This window comes from Maylandia zebra, linkage group LG17, assembly GCF_041146795.1.
Source record: "Maylandia zebra isolate NMK-2024a linkage group LG17, Mzebra_GT3a, whole genome shotgun sequence".
In the NCBI taxonomy this organism is placed as follows: domain Eukaryota; kingdom Metazoa; phylum Chordata; class Actinopteri; order Cichliformes; family Cichlidae; genus Maylandia; species Maylandia zebra.
In genome coordinates this window covers 23,855,755-23,881,219 of record NC_135183.1, presented here as the reverse complement: position 1 = coordinate 23,881,219, position 25,465 = coordinate 23,855,755, and the positions used below count along the sequence as shown (strand labels likewise).

General features: G+C 42.0%; 2 protein-coding genes and 1 long non-coding RNA gene across 3 annotated transcripts; 2 read left to right on the top strand and 1 right to left on the bottom strand.

Annotated features, from left to right (window-relative positions):
• Window positions 1–6,386: 6,386 nt before the first annotated feature.
• Window positions 6,387–7,396, bottom strand: tnnt2c (troponin T2c, cardiac). Its single transcript, XM_074560022.2, has one exon. It carries the CDS (start codon window positions 7,314–7,316, stop codon window positions 6,525–6,527), a length of 792 nt encoding a protein of 263 aa, XP_074416123.1. The 5' UTR covers window positions 7,317–7,396; the 3' UTR covers window positions 6,387–6,524.
• A 12,289-nt stretch (window positions 7,397–19,685) lies between these two features.
• LOC143413171 (uncharacterized) lies at window positions 19,686–20,520 on the top strand. The gene is made up of 2 exons (XR_013093778.1): window positions 19,686–19,772; window positions 20,196–20,520. It is a non-coding gene; the product is annotated as an uncharacterized LOC143413171 (long non-coding RNA).
• Window positions 20,521–21,436: 916 nt separating this feature from the next.
• LOC101474947 (transcription termination factor 2, mitochondrial) lies at window positions 21,437–24,426 on the top strand. The gene is made up of 2 exons (XM_004548440.4): window positions 21,437–21,539; window positions 22,685–24,426. The coding sequence occupies exon 2, from the start codon at window positions 22,705–22,707 to the stop codon at window positions 23,842–23,844; it is 1,140 nt and encodes a 379-aa protein (XP_004548497.1). The 5' UTR covers window positions 21,437–21,539; window positions 22,685–22,704; the 3' UTR covers window positions 23,845–24,426.
• The last annotated feature ends 1,039 nt before the right edge of the window (window positions 24,427–25,465 follow it).

Sequence of the window (25,465 nt, the reverse complement as noted above, 5' to 3'; positions counted from 1 at the left end):
TAACCAAAAACCCTGTGTGTCACAATAATTGGTCAATAAACTCTCTAAATTGCACCTCCTTGCTTCCTCTGTCCTTCTGCCTGTGACCTGGAATTCAGTCCCAATATGACATGCTGAAGGATGTATCAACAGAGGAGAGGAGAGATGACCATGGATGGACAGGTGTAGTTTCTCTGAGGGTGTTTTACCTACCGCATGTAAAAGAAGTGTGGCACACTTGACTGTACATGGGTCTTTATTCACACGCTTGTCACATTTTGCCACATTATGAATATAATGAAAAATGCCCCTAAATATAAAGAAGTCAAGAACGCTGTTGCATCTAAGATCATAAACATCTCAGAGCAGCAGAAGGCTATAAGAAAACAATTTATGATCCAGCTGTAACACGCGTCACATTTAATTGACATCACTTAAAATTAGGCTACAAAGCAAGGACGTCTCATTTCATTAAATACCCATTACCTCGCCTTCTCTCGCCTCAAGTGGGAAGGACTAACACATGAGGAGAACAACCGAGGATCTACAAACTGTGGAAGTGCTGTTTCTGGTGGTGTTTACGTATAGCCTCGTGCAGTGTCACCCATATCTGTTTTCCATAAAAACATTAAAGATGTAAATAAAAGGTGAAGGTATTTTTAATTAAGGAAAACAAAAATGCTAGGAGAAAATTAATAAATAAAAAAGATTAAATATAATACATTAATATTGTATTTTTACCCTTTCTACCATATCATAAACCAACGTTCCTCTTTCTTCTCACTGCATGTAACAAGATACACGTCAAAGTAACAAAAACTTTCAAAACACAGTAAAAACAGATGACTTTTATTGCATGAAAGACTCTAAAATTGTCTTTTTATCTTTTGTGGTGTTTACCAAGAGGCATAATTTAATACTCATTAACAAGTTACAGTAATGACGAGCCACTACATTACACAGGCTTTATGGCAGCATTACTGCAGACACTGCTGGGCTAAATGCAGAAGCACAAAGACATTATGACTGCATTTAAGAAAGTATTCCCATTAATATATTTTTATGTCACTATTATAAAGAAAAATTAACTAATTAATCTGAAAGGCAATGTCTACTAATGTCCTTTGTTAAAAAGATGAAAAAAATATTCTTTAATGTGTAAATAAAGTAAAAAAATACTATACTATATACTATAGTAACAAGCTTTTCTTTATCTTTTCTAATAAACTAGACCAATAAACTCAGAAACACACTGAAATATTAGCTTGACGAGCAACAGACTTGTAAATACTGATGACTGGGTGCGTGAATGTTTTGTCGCTTTACTTTTTATGCGGTACTTTCATGATCTAAGCAATTGATTTAAAAGAATTGTGTATTTGTTGAAAGAAACAATGTCCGATAAGAAACTGGGTCATTTCCACACATAGTGTAAGTACAGAAATCTTCACAAAAACCCGAGTAATCACTGATGCCAACATGTTGCTGCTTAACAGTATAGAAGTAAGCATTTGCTCTGTTTTTAATCCCTTAGATATTGCAATATAAGAAAAAGAAGCGCAACAGCACATCTCAGTTTTTTCTGCTGCTGTACTAACTGAATGAAATCTGTCAGCACAAAGTGTCCTGTCATTACAAAACAGGAAGTTTTTGTTAAGTCACAGAAAATGTCCTTTTTTCTTGTTTGTTTTAATTGTGGCCCAGTTGTAAAAGAAATACAATTTCTAGAGTAGATAATGAAGAATCAGCTTGTCTATCATTTATTTGTAATCTATAACTTAATTATCTTGTTGTAGTATGAATGGTTGTAGAGGAGCTCTTAAAGAGGTCTTTGCATTAAAAGTCCAAAACGTGTGTCCTCTTTCACATCTTCCAAAACTATCCAGTGGGCCAGATTGGTGTCTGATTCTGGCCCCCAGGCCTTATGTTTGACATCCCTGATCTAATGGGACACAAATAGTATGCAACATGCGTACTATTTAGTAATATTTTAGTAATACAGTAATATTTTGTATTAAAAAAACAAGCTAAATTTTCCAACAGAGAATCTTTATGCTACTAAATAATTTAAATTGAGTGATCAGTGCTGCAGGTAAAAGCGATTCTTGTGTACTGTGCTCAGATCAGAATGAAACCTCCAGCTAATAAAGTGAGCTAATAAAATGCCTAAACTTCTGAAATGGCTAAATCAGGTAAATGCTGCAAAATATTGCTTTTGTTGGTCAGACTCCAGTTAGTGTGTAAAGTGCGCATTATAACCACATAGAGGTACAAGAATATACTGTATGCTACCGGAGCCCAGATAATATTGGATTTTTGGATTTCCAGGCAGTTAATTCAAATACAGCCATGATTGCCAATATTGGCTATCTGGTATCATTCAGCTACACATACATCATATTACATGTCTTTCCATTTTCTGTTTTATAGCCGCCAGGAAAACAAAAAAAATAATACTTATGGATGAACAGAAAAACATCAATGAGGAGTATTCAAAGCATTACTAAATAGTGTCACATCAAACCAAAAAAAATATCACGTCTGATGACAGGGCTCTTAAACCGTCATCTCGAGCAATTTGCTTGCTAAAAATGTCTTTCATCTGTCAGTGATTTTTGACAAGTAAGAAAGCTTTGATGTCTTATTTCCTCAGACCATGACATGCAAAACAAAATAGCCCCAAATAAAACAAACCTACACCATATATTCTATTCTGACCACATAATAGGATTCTGGTCAGAATAGAATATGTGGCCCAGGAGCTGCCAATCATGCAGCACTTGCATTATCCTCTTTTCTAAAAAGGTACTAATGAGCACAGAACAGCCCTCCCCCTGATGACCTTGCAGTTGCTGTGAACACACACACACACACACAGCCTTTTTGATATGAGTAGACATGTTTCAACTCCTTCCTTGCAAGCTTTCCTTCAAATCTAAAGGGAACTCAGGACTACAAAGCTGCCGCCATCAGGAAACGACTTGTTACCAACTTCAGCAGCAGAACTTCTGGGAACTTCTTGTTCCCTGGTGAGACACAGGTGTTTGATTGGTGCTCTGGTGCTTCCCGATGCTGTCAGGTCAGGCATTTGTCACAACACCATCAATATACGCACCATACCTTTAGCTGGTGTGTATGAAAGAGTAGGCATAGTGAGGCTGGAGGGGGGGTATAGAGACCTGATTGTGCAGACAGGTCCTCCCCGTGTCTATGGTAACCTGTGGGTATACCGCCGTGTCTGGAAAGCTTTAATGGCTTGTCAGCGCCATGACAGCAAAACAGCAGTAAGGCAATCTAAGCCTGAATGACAATCAAAAGCCACAGGGGGTGAGAAATTTCCCCACAGCTTGGTCTAAGTGCAGTAATCTTTTCTGGCATCGTTGTATTTTTACTCAGTTGTATATAGCATTCGTATTCTATTTTTATCTTATTGTATATTTTTATTCTATTTTATTCTACTGTATATAGTATATTATTTTATTCTATTCTGTACAGCTGTGTACTGTATTTATTCTTATTGTATTCTAATTTTTGTGTCATAACTTTTGCACTGTCCACTTCCTGCTGTGACAAAACAAATTTCCCACGTGTGGGACTAATAAAGGTTATCTTATCTTATCTTATCTTAATTTATGTTGCACTGCAGTTAACTGTTGGTAAAGAGGATGTTTTCCATGCTGGACAATCAGAAAGCTGGTTTACACAGAAGCAAATAGATACAGAAAAAAGTCTGAATCTACAAATCATCTGCTATCATTTATCTGCATTTCACTTTACCTCACTTCCTTTAAACTACACCGAAGGAATAAGTGCAAACAATAAAAGCTCGAAACTTTTAACGTTTGTGAATTTAATCAGGATCATGTATCGTAATTGCAAACCCTATACCTGCATAGCTACATAAAATGGAGCCATCGTACCATAATTATTGCCAATTATGTGCAATAATTCCACAGACTACATCGTCCAGTTGTGTGAGGTATATGATCTGAACATTTTATGCTTCTCTAAGATGTCTTCAATAAACCTGAATGCAACCAGGTAATTATTATAACCCTTTATGGTGCAGATGTGAACATTTTGTTATGTAATGTCTCCTGGGTGTGTTTTTCACATTACCTTAACGCTTAAATGCTTCAAACTGGTTTTCTAGTGCCATCTAGTGGAATTACCATGTCACTGCTAAAAGCTCTGACAGTCATTTAACCTGTAACAGGACTGCAGTGGACACAAACTGGACTATAATGTTGCAAAGAGATCGCCACAATGTGACAGATAATAATTAAAGAGAAACGGGATGACAGTGGGCATCAATCTTCTAGTCAATACAAAATAACATATGTTACTAAATCTGGATTTGTACAGCACTTTTTGTAACAGAAATTGAAGGGAAGTGTACACGTCCCAGCATTCAAACACAGATTCAAATAAAAGGTCTTACACTCATTCCTTCATGCATTCTTTCATTAACACCTTAGATGTGTGTTATAGCCCCCAAAATGGGTGAAAGATTAAGGAAAAGTAAATAAGCCACCGATCCAGCCGACCTAACGGGTTCAGGAAGGCTGCTTCAAAGTTCAAAAGCCACAACCTCAAAAGTTGTTGCCTCTGAATTTAAAATAAGAGCATGGAGTAGTTTAAACACTCTAGTCAGTTTATCTTGGAGGCCCTCTGCTGTTACAAGGTCTCAGTAGCTCTGGTATATGTGCAGGACCTTGGCCATGTAGGGCTTTCTATGCTATTATTAAAAAAACAAACTTAAATGAATTCTGAGTGTCTCTTGTCAAAAGAAGCTTGCTTTAATCCAATGAAACCCTTCATGGTCAAAAAAAGAAAACGTTTTATTTAAGAATCTGGTTGGATAATGGAGAAAACTGAAGACAAAAACATGATTATTTTTATTTTCTCAAAAAAAATGACCGACTGCACCTTTAAATACACAACTTACAAGGTTAAGTCATTGAACTTTTTAGCACTGAGCATTTTATTGGAATGAGCTAAAAGAAAGCTCTTTGCTCGTATTCTACTGGAACATTTGAAAAGTTAGATATGATGCGTCTGTGTGCGCTTCTTTGTTGGTTATTTCTTTCCTGGTTACTTCCTGTTGTATTTTGAAGGTTTGAAGGTTGGCTTTCTTATGTCTCATATTATGTCTCATATTTTGGTTTTGTTCCTTTCCCTGCTTTGCACTTGTCTGTGTGATGAACATATAGTCAGGTCAGCTGTTTGTGCTTCCGCTGCTCTTTTGTTTGTCTTTTTTATTTTAAGAGGTCATATTTTCCTCCCTCTGCTGCTCACATTTGGCTTCACTCTCCGGTGGATCATCAGTTTTCTTGCTTGTCTACTTTAAAACTGTAATCAGTCTCAATGATACAACCTGATAAAGTCACATATTTGATGGGAATTATATGAGTAAAATCCTATGCTATCTTTTTCTTGTGACCTGTCATTTTGACTTGAATCATTAAATAAAGACGTGTTTAGGAAACAGAAAAAAATAGTCTAACAGCCAATCATTATTCCATGTGGATTTGTACAAATACACTTATTTTATATTTATATTATTTATATCACAGGGCGATCGTGGCTCAAGAGTTGGGAGTTCTCCTTGTAATCGGAAGTTTGCCGGTTCGAGCCCCGGCTTGGACAGTCTTGGTCGTTGTGTCCTTGGGCAAGACACTTCACCCGTTGCCTACTGGTGGTGGTCAGAGGGCCCGGTGGCGCCAGTGTCCGGCAGCCTCGCCTCTGTCAGTGCGCCCCAGGGTGGCTGTGGCTACAATGTAGCTTGCCATCACCAGTGTGTGAATGTGTGTGTGAATGGGTGGATGACTGGATATGTAAAGCGCTTTGGGGTCCTTAGGGACTAGTAAAGCGCTATATAAATACAGGCCATTTACTTCATTATGTGATTTCAGCTGATACAGGAGCACGCTTTAAATAACTGACACTGTGATTTACACCCATGATCATAAAGAAGAATTTGTTACTTGTACATTAAAACAATTTTCTGTACTTTTTAAGATCATCAAACCTAAAACTGCTATCAGTCAACATTTAGTGGCCTTTTTGCTCTAAGTGCTGCAGGAGCTTCAGAGACTAAATTAGCTACATAAAACTCAGCTGTGCAGCACCTGTTTGACTTTACAGCTATCATCCACCACCTAACCAGTGCCACTTTTGCCCATTTTTCTTGTATTGTGACAAGAAAAACTTTCTTTTCTTATAATAAAAGGTATAGTTTTCTGAGGGGAAGATTCAACACTATTCGATGACTTTTTACAGCTTCACTTGTGAAAAATGAAACACGAGACATCCTCTTGTGGCGTCGTAAAATAAAACCACCACGCATTCATATTGAGTTAAATCAGACAAATTAACTTCTTCAATCTCAATAGAACATTCACAGATATCATTCAACCTTAACTTTATTTTGCTTGAATCATTGCAGTCCAACTCAATCTACGCACAGCTGCTTGGATAGCTTTTATCATACAATTTGGTGACCAAATAGTCCAGCAGGAACGTGGTGCGCTTCCACAAGGTGCTTACTTCCAAGCGCCAGACTTGCCCTTGGCCCCACGGGAGGTCTTCGATGTTTTTGACCACCTCTGATGGTCGTTGACACGATTTCGTAGCACGTGGATGTCGTACTTCTGCCTCTTGAGCTTTTCTGCCAGCTCAAACTTCTCGGCGTGCAGCTGGTGGAGCCACTGCCAGAGCTCCTGTGCCTTCTCCACCAACTTCTCCTGGCTCAGGTGGTCGATGTTGAGCGGCTTCCTGCGCTCCATCAGGGCCTTCTTCTTCTCCTCACGAGCTGTTAGCTTCTTGCCCTTCTTCTGGTCCACCTTCTGCAGGTAGCCACCGAATGACTTGTTGGAGAAAGCCATCTTTTTCTTGGCTTCCTCCTCAGCCCGCAGTTTGGCTGCCTCCTCTTCGCGCCTTGCTTTTTCCTCGGCAACCCGCGTCTGGCGCTCACGCTCCTGCTCTGCACGAACACGCTGTTGTTCGGCCCTGTCAGCGCGGCGGCGTTCAATGCGGTTACGTAGCGCCATCAGTTCTTCTTCCTCTTTCTGACGGCTGGTGAAATGCAGCTCAATCAGTGTCTGGAGGTCATTGTAATCTTTCTCCAGCCTCTTGCGATGCAGATCATCAAAATCCACCTTTTCTCCATCTGGGATCTTTGGAGGAGCCATATTAAGCACATAAGTTGCTTTAGGTCGAGGTCTGGTCTCTCCTTCATGCTCCGCTTGCCTCTGTTCGTTGTCATCCTCTTCCTCCTCGACCTCTTCTTCCACCTCCTCCTCGTATTCCTCCACAATTTCCTCTGTGTCTGACATGATGGTGTCTCAGAGAAAGCAGTGTGAGCACCAAGACCAGCTGGTGTCTGGAGATAGTTGGAGTCCTGGGTGAGCATGTTGGGAGTTTTTAAAGGTTTGGTTACCATGTGACCACCGTCTCCTGGGTGTGGGTCAGCAGCAGGGCAGATTCTGAGACAGATGGAATAATCTATTTTCTCCTTCACCAAGTCCTCACAGCCACACACCCACCCATTTATCCCCTGCAGACCCCCCTACTGCCTTCTCTGACCCTGCACAGCTCCTCATTCCTTTGTAAGGACAAGATGAGGGACTATTTCGGATACACAGCAGATGCATACACAGACACACTTGTGCTTTCCAGTCTCACAAAGCCAAAGGCACATATGTAAAGAACTACTGAGCCACTGGCACAGATTAAAGAAAGAAATGTGGAAGCAAATAAAAGATGATGACAGAATAATGTACCAAGAGTCTCTGCAAATATGACCCATCCCACTAGCTTTAGATATTTCACAGTGTACACAATTCAGGGAACTTACTCATGCATCACTGGAGTTTGAAACCACGTAGTGCTTAAGTCACTATGGGAATTTCTCTTACAAAGTGCTCCAGTGTGCTGCTTATATAGAGAAACCAGGGAAAAATAATAACAAGAGCAAGTGAGTACTCGTGAAGCATGCAAACATACCTACAAAAGGAACATATAAGAAGAAGAGCAGGCTCCTAACTACATATAGTAGCGTACATTACAAAAGAAACATCTTTAAGACATGAGGGAACAATAAAACATTTTGAAAGGATTTTCAATATAATTTCAAAGTCTAGCTATTAGATAATTTGCTTTATTTTAGGAGTCTTTAGTTTAAGAGTTTGGAGAGACAGATCACCTTCATGTCATAGAGTTATTGTTTACGTCTACTCACCATAGCATGAATATCAGCGTAATTTGAGGTTGAAATACTTTCTTTGAGTGAATGTACAGCAGATATAAATTTGTATTTATTTTAGATTTCTGCTCATTTACACAGGCTCAAAAATATATATGCATGCACCCCAACCAATACTTTGTTGATGTGCCGCTTAGTAAGTTGCATCTCGACCAGATTAACAAGCTTCTGCATTAATTCTGGTGGATATCTGACCGCGCTTCTTGGCAGAATTGGTAGTTTCCTCGCAAAGCCCTGCCTTTTAACTATATCCCACAAATTTTCAATAGGGTTGAAGGTGGGGCTTTAATAGTCGTTATGTTGGGATCATTGTCCTGATGGAAAACTGGGTTGAATTATTCTATCCCTTTTGAGTAATGTACGTGTTCCAGAACATGTCTTTGTCCTGCCTTCATCCACTCACCCCCAACCAGTTGCATGTGTCGTGATCATTCCACACTGGAATGATCAGTTGATTAAAAACAACTGTTTAAAGTCATAATTATAAGCCCCAAATTACCATGACATTCATACTTCATTCATACTCATACCACACAGGTCAAAACAAATAATCGTACTAAACTTTAAATAGTGTTATAATGTAAGTTTTCATTTCAGTTTCATATGGGAGTTTATGGCTACGTTCACACTGCAGGCGAAAGCGCATCAAATCCGATTTTTTTTTTTTTTTTTACCCTATGCGACCCAAATCCGATCATGTTACGACAGTTTGAACAGCACAAATCTGACATTTTCAAATCCGACTCAGGCCACTTTCATATGTGGTACTGAATCTGATACATATCTGATGTTTTAGAAAGCGACTGCCGTTTGAATGGTAATGTCGCATTAAATCCGTCTTTTACATCCAGTGTAGATGTCAGTGAAACTGTTAGGAAGACAACGTTGGAGAAACGTGAACATTTTATTCGTACTGTATAATCTGCAGATTCTGACAGAAATCTGTAACTATCCTTTGAAGCAGCGCTCCTCTCTAAAACAGCAATAAGGATCATTATTAGGCCATATGTAAATAACAAAATAACTTAAAGCAAAATTGGGGAACGTAAAGTCCGAAACAACTCTTACAATTAAGGGCCATCAGTCAAACAACTGTTTGCTCTGGGTCTTAACGGAGCTTCTTTTGCGCATGCGGGCCCCTTTGAGGGTTCACACTAGAGCCCGTTTGCTGTCACATTTTGTTTGTAGTGTGAACAAGCAGACAAAAAAATCGGATTTGATCAAAAAATCGGAATTGAGCACTAAGACCTGCAGTGTGAACGTAGCCTACGGGATTTGACTCGCCTTTAAAGACAGCCTCAAGTGGCCATTCGAGGAATTGCAGTCTTTTTTGCCACTTCTGTGTTTACTTAATTTTTCATCTCCAGAGATTGAAGCATGATCTGTAATTTTATTAGCTTGAGCTTTTATATTTGTGTTGAAAATAAAATAAAATGAAATGAAGAACTTCTGCAGAAAGACAGACCCAACAAACAGCCTTTACTAAGAACAATGTGGTGTAAGATGAGCTTTTCAGCCCTGCCTTGTCTCCTCTGGAATGTAATTAAAACATTCTTGCTATTAAAGGCTCTCTGCCGTCAGTGCAGAGTGGATTAAAGCGTAATTGCTCCCGCACGACAACATTTATATATGGCTATCACGAATTTATGTTCCCAAGTCTTGAGTTATCAGTAGGAAAAGGGCAGACACAGTTTTTAGAGGATTAGGTCACTGACAGGAAGAGACAGGTGCTCTGTGGTGCCTGAGATTCCCAATTAACTTGGGCCTGCTTAGAATAAAGCTTCTGATGCTATTCTACTATACGCGTATGTGGCAGACAACACATTATTATCTCCATGGGATTAAATTTTAGTCTTGTTATAAATCATCTGGAGCTCCAGCTAAGTGAAGATGGGCTACGTGTGGCCTGAGAGGTCCACAACACAAATCTTAATGCCCGTGAGAAGGTCCCACAACTGTCTAATCCAAGAGAGCACTGAGCATGCCTGAGAGCGACATGAGGACAGCAGGTGGTTCCAGTGTAATCAAGGCACTGGTGGTTTGCTGGTGGCAAGGGACAACTGTGTCTATCAGCAAAGGGAGGCAGCAAAGGATGTGGGCTATAAATAAGTAAATAGCCACACCCTCTGCTGGTTAGCAGCTTGAAACAGAGTAAACTTCCAGTATATTTACTCTTAATCTAACCGGCTTACATCCCTACAGAACAACGAGAGAAGTGTTTGAAGGAACCTTTTTTAGATGTAAAAGTAAATAAATGGAAAGATTCCAGAGCGTAAATAACACATCTGTCTAGCAGAGTATCATCTGCTTTCTCATGTGAATCATTTATATCTACCCTGCACTGTCGCTCTTTACTGAGCCGCTTTAACATTCCCTCTGCTTGCTGTTTTCTTTTACTCCTCTTAGAAATTCATTGCTCTGCCAAAGAGGTTATGATTTTGGGTGTATGTCTTTCTGTCTGTAAACATGACAGCTGGAAAGGTTTTGAGTGAATTCTTTGTATGGATGCAGAAGGGCTGGTGTTAACAATCCATTAAAATTTGGCATACATCCACCAAGGCCTTCAAGGTCAAATAAGTGATTTATTGGTCAAAAATTGGAGAAAAGCTGTATTATTTAAAGCTATAAAAACTGAAACTAATGTTATACGGAGTGTTGGAGCCAAGTCCAGGCCAATATTTTACTCAGTTACATCATGCCATATTTAAGTATTTGTCATGATCTTTAAGTTTTTATTATAATCTTGATCATTTTAGGTTATAATGTAATATGCTGTGCTCCATAAATTAATCCTGCTTTGTTAGTCTGTTGTTGTTGTAAAGTGTTGGTAGATGTCGTAAAGGGGGTGTGTATTTGGCCCGCATGCGGAGGGGTAGGGAAAAAAGGTTAGGTAAGCAAGCAGGACGTGGAGCAACAGTTTTCTGACCGTCGCCGTTTTAATGTTATTTTTTGTAGCCACACAAAGGGAATATAAACGGAGCTCCCACCAGAGGCATTTGTTTTGTACCTTTCGTTTTGTAAGGAAAATAAATGTTTTGCCCCTTTTTTCCTTCGCCTCGTTTTTTGCTACCGGAAGGCATCCAAGAGACTTAACAAGAGCACGAGTCAGAAACTTTACGTTCTGCAAAAGCGGCAAAGAAGGACCGAAGGTTGCCGCTACATTAGTCAGAAAACTGCTCCGAAAGTGAGAGGATTACGCACGCGTCACCGGCGCACAGAGTTAATCGGCCCGCGGCGCGGCAAGGGAAAACGGAAAACGGGACGTGAAAGAGGATGCGCTTAAGCCTTCCCGTGTTTTCCGGATCCTTTCGGCAGTAAGAAAACCCCGCATCTGAAAAGTAAGAGGCTGTGCCTGCTTTACGGTTTGTGAAAATTCCTGTATGGTTAAGTGGTACATGGCCTGTGTAAAGGATTAATTGCATTGAAAGGTTTATCCCAGCGCAATTAATATGGAGCAGCAGGAAAAAAGAGTTTCCAAGCCAACTTTTAAAGCACAAGAGGAAAAGCTTCAGCATCTTAAAGTGACAAGGAAAACCAAGTTGGGTTACCTTACTAGAAAGATAAAAGAGATTGAGGAGCTTATGGAAGATGACGGCAATTTTGAGGAAGTGGCTGTTAAATTAGCCACTGACTTCTCAAAAATATATATTGAGTTTTGTGAAAACAACGATGCAGTTAAAAATCACTTGACTGAGTCGGAACTTCTTCATGATCAGACACAGTGGTATGAGCCAAAGGCTAGCTATTTGAGAAGTTTTGTGGAGAAAGTAGAGAGATGGTTAAAACGAGTGGAAATGCAAGCAGATGAAGCAAGAATGGTTGATGCTGAAGTTGAGCCTGCAGACAGTGCTTCAGCAATTTCGTCCAGACGCAGTAAAGCACATCGAAGCAGTCGAACCTCTTCTGTTGTGTCTTCGACCACATATTCTGCCAGGCTAAAGATTGAGGCAGAGAGGGCTGCTCTGGTAGCACGTGCTGAGGCATTAAAGCAAAAGATGGAGATTGACAGACAAGAAGCTGTTCTTAAGGCAAAAAGGGAGGAATGGGAGTTGCAAACAGCTATTGCTGCAGCTAACGCAAAGCTTGAGGTGCTGACTGTGAAGGAGCCAGCCCATAACACTTCTGCTGACTTGGTCAACAAAATGGCTACCTGCCAAAGAGCTCCGGGCCAAAGTATTGGGGCCAGTTTTGGTTTGGTTCAGCCAGAACATGGAGATGTCGGTCGAGAATGTGAGTCGGAGGTAATTCAGGGCTCAGAAAGGAGTAGCAGGCTTCCTCATCCATTGAATAAGAAGGATAATAGCCAGTCTATTACTAGTCAAGGCAGGATGGCTGATGTTAAAGACTTGTTGGATGTCATGAAGCGACAAAACGAGATTACAGAGCTCCTAGTAAAACAACAGAAAGCATCCACTCTCCCTCCTTTGGATGTTCCAGTATTCAGTGGGGATCCACTGGAGTTTGGGTTTTTTATGAAAGCGTTCGAGCATGGGATTGAGGAAAGGACAGACAGCAATAGAGATAGGTTGCGCTTCCTGGAGCAGTTCACCCAAGGGAGACCCAAGGTTCTTGTTCGTAGCTGTTCGCACATGTATCCTGACAGGGGCTACGCTGAAGCTAAGAGGCTTCTGCGCAAGCATTTCGGGGATGAATATACTATTGCCTCAGCCTACATTGAAAGAGCTCTAAAATGGCCTGTAATCAAGCCAGAGGATGGTGATGCACTGACGGAGTTTGCTATGTTCCTCACTAGTTGCTGTAACACAGTAGACAGCATGGAGTACATTGAGGAGATGGATAGCCCTACTAATATGAGAACAGTCATCTCCAAGCTTCCTTTTAAATTAAGGGAAAGGTGGAGGGGTTTCGCCTGTGACATTCAAGAACGTACAGCAATGAGAGCTAGATTCGCTGATCTGGTCAGTTTTGTAGAGAAGCAGGCAAAGATCGCTTCTCACCCATTATTTGGTAACATTCAGGACACCACTTTGTCTAGAGACAAGGGCAAAGCAAAGGTGTGCAGAGAGAATGCTCTGAAATTCAAGGAGAGGGAAAGCATCTTTGCTACTAATACAGCACCTGTATTAAACAGTGCAGAGCAGACAAAGAGGGAAAGGGAAAATATAGGCCCTACAGGTGGAAGACAGTGTCTTTTCTGTCATAAGGGAGGGCATAACCTCAGTACCTGCAGACTCCTCAAGCAAAAGCCTCACAGAGAAAGGCTTGATTTCCTCAAATCAAAGAGCTTGTGTTTTGGTTGCCTGTCACAGGGGCATCTGAGCAAAGGCTGCCAGCAAAGACACACCTGTGAGACTTGTTCTCAGAAACATCCCACCATTCTGCATAAGGAGCAGTACTCTTCTCCTGATAGTGACAGTAAAAGTATCAGAGAACCAGCAGCAAGTTTTTCTCCAGCAGCAGGCAGTGAAACATGCGGTTGTACCGGGGCTGGCAAAGCAGTCTGTGCACTCTCAATTGTGCCTGTGAAGGTCAGATGTTCAAGGAGCAACACAACAGTTGAATCATACGCGTTCTTAGACCCAGGAAGCACTGGAACCTTTTGTACAGATGAGCTGATGAAGGATTTACAGGTCACAGGAAAAAAGTCCAACATTCTGCTCCGCACTATGGGAAACGAAGCGACAATCAGTACTCATGTCGTTAAGGGTCTCGAGGTCAGTGGTTTGGATGAGGACAACTTTTTGAAGATTCCCCAGGTTTTCACACAGGCAGAGATTCCAGTAACAAAGGAGAACATTCCACAACAAAGCGATGTGGACAGATGGCCTTATTTGAAGGAGGTTCAGCTCAAGCAGATTGATGGAAAAATTGGTATGTTAATAGGCACGAATGTACCAAAGGCGCTTGAGCCCTGGAAGGTTATCAACAGTGAGGGCAACGGCCCATATGCTGTAAAAACTGCACTAGGCTGGACGATTAATGGACCTCTGCTAAGAGAAGAGGGTATTGCTCGAGGAGCTGTTGAGTGGCCACCGGTGATGGTGAACAGGATATCGGTGACAAAGCTAGAGGAGCTCTCGCAGCAGCAAATGAAGTACGACTTCCCTGAGCATGAGTTATCTGAGAAAATGGAAATGTCAGCCAGAGACAGACAATTTATGGAGTCTGTGTCACTGTCAGTGAAGCAGGTTCATGGTCACTACACCATTGGCCTTCCTTTAAAGAACAAGGGGGCTGCATTTCCAAACAACCGTGTTGTGGCGGTACAAAGAGCAGAAGGCCTGAAACGGAGGCTGTTAAGAGACAGTGAGTTTCATCAAGAGTACACAAAGTTTATGACAGAGACACTGGAAAGGGGCTATGCCGAAGAAGTTCCTGTGGCAGAAACTTGTAAAAGTGGTAGCAGAATATGGTATCTCCCGCATCATGGGGTCTACCACCCAACCAAGCACAAGTTGAGAGTGGTATTTGACTGTGCATCCACGTATCAAGGCATGTCACTGAACTCACAGCTGTTGCAGGGGCCAGACTTAACCAATTCCCTCATAGGTGTTTTGATGAGGTTCAGGCAGGAACCAGTTGCCTTCATGTCTGATATTGAAGGCATGTTTCATCAAGTCAGGGTTCCCGATGAAGATGCTGATCTGTTGAGATTCTTGTGGTGGCCACAGGGAGATCTTGGTAAAGGCCTCAAGGAATACAGGATGGTAGTTCACTTGTTCGGTGCAACTTCTTCACCAAGCTGTGCATGCTACGCGCTGCAAAGGTGTGCTGAGGACAATCAGGCGAGGTTCAACCATGTTGCAACGAACACTGTTCTAAGGAACTTTTATGTGGATGATTGCCTGAAGTCTGTCAGCACTGAAGAGCAGGCAATCTCACTGATTCGGGACCTCAGGGCTTTGTGCGCTGCAGGAGGTTTCAAGCTCACTAAGTGGATTTCCAACAGCAGAGCGGTGCTTGCGTCTATACCTGAGGATGACAGGGCTAAAGAAGTCAAGGAGCTTGATCTTGAAAGGGACTGCCTCCCTATTGAAAGAGCTTTAGGGGTTCAGTGGTGCGTGGAGTCTGACACGCTGAAATTCAGAGTTCTGGTTGAGAGCAAACCACTCACAAGGAGAGGACTGCTTTCGATGGTAAGCACTATATATGACCCACTTGGGATTTTATCCCCTTTGATCTTGCCAGTGAAGCACATCCTGCAAGAGCTAAGCAGAACAAAGCATGCATGGGATGATTTCATGCCAGAAGCTCTGTCTCTGCAGTGGCAACAGTGGGTCGGCAGTTTACACCACTTAGCTAGGTTTGAGGTAGACAGATGTGTGAGACCAGTCAACCTTGGCAAGATCTCTTCGGCTCGACTTCATCACTTTGCCGATGCTAGTGAAAGGGGGTATGGCATAGCCACATATCTGGTTTCAAAAAACAATCTGAACCAGCCACATAGTGCTTTCATTATTGGTAAAGCCAGGGTTACACCATTGAAGCCAGTTACCATACCACGACTCGAGCTTACTGCTGCAGTGGTGGCAGCAAAGATGGACAGGATGGTAAGAGCCGAACTGGAGTTGGAGTTGGAGGAGTCTGTCTTTTGGACGGACAGCACGTCGGTGATTAAGTACCTCAAGAATGAAACAGCAAGGTTTCGTACGTTTGTTGCCAATCGAGTTGCTGCCATCAAGGATAGATCAGCTGTCTCTCAGTGGAGATATGTGAACACCTCGGCCAATCCTGCAGACTTTGCTTCAAGAGGGCTCAGTGTTGGTGCCTTTCTCAAGGCAAAGACATGGATCATGGGTCCAGATTTCATTTTGAAACCAGAAATGGAGTGGCCAGAAATGCCCGACAGTGTATGCCAGCCAATCTGTAATGACCCAGAAGTCAAAGAAGCATCAGTATATGCTCTTGTGGTTGAAGAAGCTGCAGACGCCACCTCTCAGCTCATTCATCATTACTCAAGCTGGCGTCGGGTTAAAAGAGCCGTTGCATGGGTCCTGAGATTAAAAGGTGTGCTGAAGCTTCTTGCTCGAAAGAGGAAGGGTTTAAAAGCGAATCTCTATGATGGAAGATTGGAGCAGGAGAAGCAAATGACACACTTCAAGGCTAACCTTCCCATCTTGCCACTTTCTGTGAGTGACATGGCCGAGGCGGAAGTGGAGATAGTGCGCTTCAGTCAAAGGCAGCGGTTTGGCAAAGAGATTGCCAAGCTGCAACAAGGAAAGACAGTGTCAAAGGATAGCCCTCTTTGTCAGTTGTCGCCAGTTGTACAGGATGGCATTCTGAGAGTGGGTGGCAGATTGAGCAGATCTAGCATGCAAGAGGAGTTAAAACACCCTGCAATCTTGGCTAAGGATCAGCATATAGCCACTCTCATTCTCAGATCTACTCACGAGGATCTTGGGCATTGTGGCAGGAATCATGTCCTGTCAAAGGTACGGCAGAAGTACTGGATACTAAGATCTCATGCTGCTGTCCGGAAGATTTTGTCCCGGTGCGTCGCCTGCAGACGGCATAATGGGAAAGCGGCAAGTCAGATCATGGCAGATCTTCCTACTGAAAGGCTCACGCCCGATGAGCCACCGTTCACAAGTGTCGGTGTGGACTACTTTGGTCCCTTCGAAATCAAAAGGGGTAGGTCCATGATCAAAAGATATGGCGTTGTTTTTACTTGCTTGACAGTGAGGGCTGTGCATATTGAGCTGGCAAATTCGTTGGACACGGACTCTTGTATTCATGCATTGCGGAGGTTCATTGCTAGGAGGGGACAGGTTCAGTTGATGCGTTCTGACAATGGAACAAACTTTGTAAGTGCAGAGAGGGAGCTGCGGGAAGCAGTGCGTGCTTTGGATAATGCAAAGATTCAAGAAGCCTTGTTGGTTAAAGGCATCACATGGATATTCAACCCCCCTGCTGCCTCGCATTTTGGAGGAGTTTGGGAGCGGCAGATACGGTCCATACGCAAAGTGCTCAGCTCCGTTGTGGAGCAGCAGATCCTTGATGAGGAGGGTCTGCACACACTGCTGTGTGAGGTAGAGGCGATTATCAATAGCCGCCCTATCTCAAGAGTCTCTACCGATCCGAATGACCTGGAGGCCTTGACGCCAAACCATTTGCTTTTGATGAAGGCCAAAACTCCACTACCTCCTGGAGTATTCAGCAGGAGCGACTTGTACTCAAGGCGTAGATGGCGGCAAGTCCAGTACTTGGCGGATTTGTTTTGGACACGGTGGATCAAGGAGTATCTGCCAGACTTGCAAAGGCGACAAAAGTGGGCCCAGCCACAAAGAAATATCAGTCAAGGTGATATTGTTCTCGTCGTGGATGATTCCGCTCCAAGAAATTCATGGCTAATGGGTCGAGTGATTCAGACGTTTGAGGATGCCAAGGGTCGGGTTCGTCAAGCCAAGGTGAAAACCAGCAAAAACATTCTCCTACGACCTGTGGCGAAGCTTTGTGTGCTGCTAGAGTGTGATATGTAGCGCCCCTTCTACATATCACTCAAGAGACAGCGGTAAAGGCTGGTCTCCTACGGCGAGTCATGTGCTTGAACCTCTGACTCCATTCCCTAATCTCCTCAACATACACACATACACGCATCCGCGAAGACATGTTCCAGCTTAAGAAGAGTTCCTGCTGTAACAAGACAAAATGAAGTTTCTGTTGGAATAAGGACATTAATGTGCCATATGAGCAGTTCAAGTACTTTGTATATTTGCCTGTTCGTTATCTGGAAGGTTTGATTTGTTGTTCTGAACAATATATAAGTGTATGTATAAGAGTAATTGTTTTGTGGCTCACAAGAACAATTAGGGGCCAGGATGTTGGAGCCAAGTCCAGGCCAATATTTTACTCAGTTACATCATGCCATATTTAAGTATTTGTCATGATCTTTAAGTTTTTATTATAATCTTGATCATTTTAGGTTATAATGTAATATGCTGTGCTCCATAAATTAATCCTGCTTTGTTAGTCTGTTGTTGTTGTAAAGTGTTGGTAGATGTCGTAAAGGGGGTGTGTATTTGGCCCGCATGCGGAGGGGTAGGGAAAAAAGGTTAGGTAAGCAAGCAGGACGTGGAGCAACAGTTTTCTGACCGTCGCCGTTTTAATGTTATTTTTTGTAGCCACACAAAGGGAATATAAACGGAGCTCCCACCAGAGGCATTTGTTTTGTACCTTTCGTTTTGTAAGGAAAATAAATGTTTTGCCCCTTTTTTCCTTCGCCTCGTTTTTTGCTACCGGAAGGCATCCAAGAGACTTAACAAGAGCACGAGTCAGAAACTTTACGTTCTGCAAAAGCGGCAAAGAAGGACCGAAGGTTGCCGCTACACGGAGCAATTTGAAATTGTGTTCCTTACTGCCATTTGTTGTAATGACAACATGCAGACATACAGGGACTGAATTATGGGCATTCTAAATATCACGTTACTCTGGACCTATGACCTCTTCTTCAAGGTCAAAAAAGGTCAAATTTTCCTAAAATGTCTTGTATCCTTAAAACTATAAATACAATTCTACTTCCTTTGATTGTTTTAGTAATATTTATTTAACAATACTGATATATAGGGATTCTAAATGTAATTTTTTTAAAATCCAAATTATCATCAGTGTCATGTCACATTTTACCTCTCATCTCAGGTTTCCATTGCACACCTGTTCTTCTTGATTCCAAAGCTTATTATATCTTTAAAGAAAGTTGCCTCAAACTCTACAATAATACACAGGAAACAGGGAAATAGGAAGGAAAAGGTCACTTTTAAGGAAGCAGTTCTACTTTGTTTGTCTTGTTTATCCCTTCATTCTATTTATGTTTTGCTTACATAATATGTAAATATACCAACATTTGGGATAAAGAAAGCATAGTACAGTATATTGTAAAGATAATAATATGTATGAAGTAATTTAAATGAGCTTGTTTGCCTTTTTCCTTCTTTAAGCATCTGATTCTCTTTATGAGCTGCACAATATAAACAGGTCATATCTTTGAAGCTTGGTATGATTTGTGAACTAATTGGCATCATGTGTGGAATCATCCCAAAGCACTACAGTTACCACTTTAGAGAAGAGCTGGACCTCTGAATGTTTATTTTGAGATCATTACCTAAGCTGGCTAAACTAACCAGCTGGTTTAAGGGATAATCCAACACTGTTAATCCAGTAAATCTGTATTTCTCAGTAAAAACTTGAAGATTTATTTTCTACTGCCTTATAGAAAGAGTTTTAGAGAATAACACCCAAAAGTGATATTAAGGTTCGCCACTATAGATATTTGGAAGCGGATTCCTGAATTTGAGTTCTCACTATTTTGCTGGTTTGTTGGTTGTGGAGAACAAACACTGCTTCTTTATGTAGCTTCATCCTAGGGAGACATTGCAGGCGATATCATTGAGCCGTCCTTCCTTTCCCTGCATTTTCCCTTCTATTACACCACCTTCCTCCAGGCGGAGTCCATCGTCTTCAGCGTCATCCAGGCTCCTCGACACGGCACCATCGAGCGCACCGTCAAAGGCCAACACTACCGACAGATAAGCAGCTTCACCATGGACGACATCTACTAGAACCGCATCAGGTACTGTACAATGGCAGAGCGAGGCCGTGCTGTGAGAGTGTGCGTGCTCTTTTGTGGGTGTATTCATGTGCTTCTGTCTTTGTGAGGACAGAAGCTGGGCACTTTTGCAAAAGGCGGGCACCTCTGGAAACAGAGAGTGAAAATATTTTTGCAAAGGACATGTTTGTCTAATTCATTAGTGCAGCATTACTGGATCACCTGTTTGAAGTGATATAATATGATATACAACTATCACTGAAACAGCAAACTTTGTAAATAAGCAAACAACACTTCTCATTCTCTAAAGGTTTGGCCACAGCTGTAGATTACGCTATCGGTGCTTGTTCACTCTTGACAATAATTACATTTCTAAATTGTCTTTGTGCATTTACAGGTAAACAATATCTAATATTTTATCTAAATGATTGCTTTGTCTTTGAAAAGGTGAAGAGCCTGAGGCTGGTGACAGTCCAGTTCTAATCTAAGGACAGCCTTCTTCGCCTGGCTGTGACGCAATCGGCCTTCAAATGCAGCCTCCGAAGGATGCAGCTGACGTTTTGGGACACAGCTACTATGTCGATCTGAGACAGCGAGACCGAGACAGCGAGACCAAGACAAGACCAAGACCACGTAAAAGTGGTCTCGAGACCAAGACCGGTCTTGAAACATCCAACATTTTGAAGCTTAAATATGACTCTGACTGTCCACCTGCTGTTTTAGAACTAAAGAACCCTCTTGGATGAGAAGTAAAACGTCTTCAAGAACCTAAGTCATGTTGCCTTCTTTTCAAAACACTGAATACCCACATGGGCATGAAGCAGGTAAAGCACTTTGGGTGCCTTGAAAAGCGCTATAATCCAATCCATTATTATTATTATTATTATTATTAAACCTTTACCTGTCTACCCTGGATTCACAGTGACCTCTTGTGGTTAAAATAATGCAGTACAGTTAAATGAGCCTCTTGTAAGATTCACAGACCTCTGTTGAGGTAATACTGTATGGAATCAGATTAACAGATTCAGAAATTATAACAAAACGGAAGAACATATATATTCTTGGTATAAATGTGCAGATCACCCTAACCCTAACAAAATGATTACAGACTTATGGCTGACTTTTTTGTTTTTTGCCAGCTTAATAGTTAGGTTATAAGGATATACAGCTCCACTTTATCTAAGCGTGTGTATAACAAAGGTACACACACACACACCTATCATGGCAGTGAATGTACAGCCTGGGTCTGCAGATTCCCATTTAATGTATACACACACACACGCACACACACACACACACACACACACACACACACACATGTGTATATATATATATATATATATATATATATATATATATATAGATAGATAGATATAAAAAAAATCGAGTCACTGTTACATTTTTGACTTCGTAACTCACATTTTTGATAAAATAACTAATAAATAACTTTAACTATTTTTTATTTATTAGATAAAAATATGAAATGTTTTGATAGTTACACAATTTTTTTTAATCTCCAAACAAGCTTCCGTAGTTTTCTGTTTTAGTTTCTGTAAAAAAAAATTTCAGCTTATCTTTTTTGTTTTATCCTGTATTGTGAGTTTGAAATACGACTAGTCAGAAGAAGGAAAAAGAGCTGTAGTACATTTCCACTCTTGCTATAGGCTGCAGGCAGTCACGTGTCTCCCATGCGCCAAGCCCTGTGACTCCGCCCAACGGCTGCTGTGATGTTATGAAAGCAGAGCAGTGGGTGTGACGAGCGGGGTTCTGCGGCTACAGACTCACAAACGGGTAAATTAACTCGTCTTTTTCTTCGCTTTTATGTAAAAAGCCGCTCCAACGGGCTCTGTAGCATCTGTATTTAGGTCTGCCGGCGCTTTGTGTCCGTGTGCAGTCGTGGCAGGCTGTGATCCGTCTGCAGTCCATGCTGTTTAATACATAACACAACACGCAGCATCACGTGTGCGCGGCAGCAGTCGGGACAACACCGTGCCCTGTTGGGTTTATGCAACTTTATGCAATGGTTTCAGTGTCGTGCAGCATAAATACACAAAGGTGGATTTATATGTTTTAAATTAAATGTTGTTTGTTTGGGATTTTTAATGTGTTACAATGTATTTCAGTGGTTTTTAAGTAATTATTTTCATGTAAAATCAGTTCTGTCCCCATAAGGTCACAAGGTGAGACACGTGGTGAAGTTATGAGTTGTTTGAGTGTTTTTTTTTATTTGTTTTGTTTTTGTTTTTGGCGTTTTCTGAATATTAAAAATAACAAAAAGTGTCCAAGTTGAGCCTCCTAACTATAAATATTTGCTGGTCTTCATAGTCATCATTAATGGTAAGGTGCATATTTTGTATGGCGATATTGTTGCGATACAGGGATACACAGGACCAACAACTGCTGAATGTGTCTGTCTGTTTCTGTCATTGTGGACAGCAACAGATTTTTGACCATGTCTCAGTTTCGGTGTCCAGAAACAGACTGCATGTTATTGCCAACTTGACTGCATTCAAGTGCAGACTGATATCACACTGATGACAGACCAGTATCAGACTGATTGGATATAGTTTAACTTTTGTTATCTGCAGTTGATTAAATGTGATAAAGCCGACGACTCAGCATATCACAAAATTTTACTATAATATCCTTTTGTGCAGTGTCTGGTGATTCTCAATGTAATATTTGTGATGAAAAAGTCAGCATAGGCTCAAGAAAGTTGTTGCTGTTATTTTTCAGTATTTTCAGAGCAAGTGAGTTAACTGAATGAGGAAAATCACCTGATTGGCAGCTGACAGTATGAATCTTGTGACGGGCAGTCATAAGTGGTACATGACACGAACGCTGCAAATCCTCTGTAATGCATCATGGAGCACATCTTTCATCTCGGTGTGTAAAAATTGTAATTTTTTGTGCTTTTTCTCATTTGTTCTGCACAGATCCACTACACTCTTTAGCAATGCTTCGCATCACCTCTGCCACCCTGTACACCTGCTCACAGAGGGTGAAGCTGCTCCTACCTCCTTCAGCCTCCACCTCCACTGATACCTCTCCCAGCAAAAGAGTGGAAAACCAGCGCACAGTGGACTCCCTTTATGAGCTTTCAGTGGACATTCGAAAGGTCCGCAAGTTCAGAGGCTGGGTTCTGTCTGAGTGCTCTGCGTATGTCTCTGAGACCGCTGACCTGCTGAGAGACATGGGTGCAGACACAACGGCTATCACCCACATCCTGGAAACTCACCCTGAGGCTATCCTGTGTCGCCCAGAGGACGTCGCCACGCAGCGAGACCTCTGGTTGTCTGTTTGTCCCAGCAAACGTCAGTTGATGAACATCATTGAAAAGTTCCCAGCCTCCTTTTTTACACTTACTCACCACGGTAACCAGCGGGCCAACATCCTGTACCTCCAGAACCTTCGCCTTAGCAAGAGGATCATCAGCAAGCTGATGGCCAGTGCCCCGCAGAGCTTCAGTCAGCCTGTGGAGCGCAACCAGGAGGTCATCCACACGCTGAGGGAGATCTACCTCGACCTGGGTGGAGAGGAGAGGAACCTACGTGTCTGGCTGCAGAAGCTTCTCAGCCAGAACCCTTACATTCTGCTGCGACCAGCTGAGGCTTGGAGGGACAGTCTGGGCTTCCTGAGGGAGGAGGGGTTCACCACGGAGGAGCTCCTCAGCCTGGTCTCCAGCCTCAGAGCCTCCATCGCAGAGCTGAAGCCTGAGGACATGCAACGGGCGATGGACTACATCGAAGCGGCTCTCTGCTGCTCTAAAGACGAACTTAAGCAAGTAGTGATCCGCTGCCCTGCCGTCTTGTACTACTCCTTGCCCACCTTATTGGGGCGGTTTCAGGGGCTGATGGATGCGGGAGTGACGATGGATCAGGTGAAGGAATCTCCAAATGTACTCGAGCTCACCACGCAGATCGTGCTGTATCGTATCCAGAAACTAGCCTCCTACGGATACGACATTCGCTCCGGCAGCCTGGCCGTTATTGTGGGAACAAAGAAGGACTTTGAGGCGAGTTATGGCAAGCTGCAGCTCAGGCAGCAGAGGCCACTCTTCAACCCTGTGGCTCCTCTGAAATCTGCTGAGGATTGAGTGTCGGTGCGCACCTTGTTATGAAATGTGGTTTACTGCTTCAGCTTTGTGCAAGGAAAATAAGAAAAGCCAGGCAAATTAAAATCCCACAAAAGGCTGAAGACTGTTCAGGAAATATGACACTATCTGTAAAAGTTTCCAGTTTGGGAAGTGCCTGTTGTGTGTGTGAAACAGCTGCTTTTCTTCTCTGAGAGAAGACTTTAACTGCAGCACAGAGTCTGTACGGTTTTTAATCCTCAGCTGTAAAAGGCTGATGCAAGTTTGTGTATGTAATAACTCAAGAATGAGGCCAAGTAGGAGCTTCAAATCGATACCACAGATGTATCTATAAAGTCTATTCAGTGGCCTCAAGGTTAGAGGTCAAATTTTCTGAAAATCTTGTGAATGCAATAACTTGAGAACAAGGCGATGTAGGATTTTGAAATAGATATCACAGGTGTGTCTCCTTTGGAGGATATGTGTGATAGGTGGTGTAGTAGTTAAGTATGGTGACAGATTCTTTGCCTTAACAGAAGACCATTCATTTTTCTCTGGCCAAACAAAACCATTTTATGCATGAGAAAATAAATTATTTAAAAAGTGTTTTTACTATTTTGGTGATTTTTTTGTTTTTTTTTTGCTCTTTTGAGGGAAGGCGAAGACTTCTTTTTTTTCTTTAATTGTTCATTGATAGTGAAGCACAGGCCGTGGCATGCAGGCCTACCAGATACCGCTGGTACCATTTGACAACCAGTGGAAAAAGAAAGGGAGGGTGGGACATGGAAGTGAGGATAAAAGGTTGTATGCTTGTTTGGAAAATCAAGCATTTTCGTTGTGGCTGTAAGGGGAGTGGTCAGGATGTGGTCCACCTTGTGATATTTGGATAAATTACCTCCAAGATTAAAACAGCATTAGATGGACATTGAAGCCAACATCAGATGGTCTTTAACCTGCCAGCTCACTAATACAAAGTCCACAGTGGTTGCACTGATATGCACCAGTGTGAGTGTAGAGAAAGTGGTAGTCCAGTGTATTCACCTCTCCTGCTGTGAGACTACACTTATGCCCTATGCAGTGTCTGGGCCGCGGGTTCAGTAGGTCAGACTTTTACTGGCTACCAAATAAAGCCACATATAAATCTAATACTGTACCTGTAGTGAGAACATTGACAAAGTACACTCACTGGCCACTTTATTGGGTACACCAAACAAACAAACAAAACCCCCCAAAAACCCAACAGCAGCCAACATGTCTTAATACTCTTTATCAATTATGGATCCCCAACCTCCTCTTATAACAACTATGCACTGTGCTGAGTCTGCATAATAAATGGTTTGAAAAACTTTAATATAATAATGTAAAACAGCTCTATTACCGGGTTGCTTTGTGTACAGGTCTATGAAGTGGCAGGGGGATTTTTCCAGTGTCTGTACTGAATAATGCTACTTTAATTGCTCTACGTGGTCGAGACTGAAATGTTGTGCCTGTTTTTCATCTTCTGCTTCGCCGCAAATAGTTATTTAACTTGTTTAATGACTGAGCCTCAGGTTTGATAACTAAAGGCATCACACTAAAGCCGGTGGAATATATTAAGATCTCTAAAATTATTCTTAGACACTACAATAGGTCATCCAGCCAATTG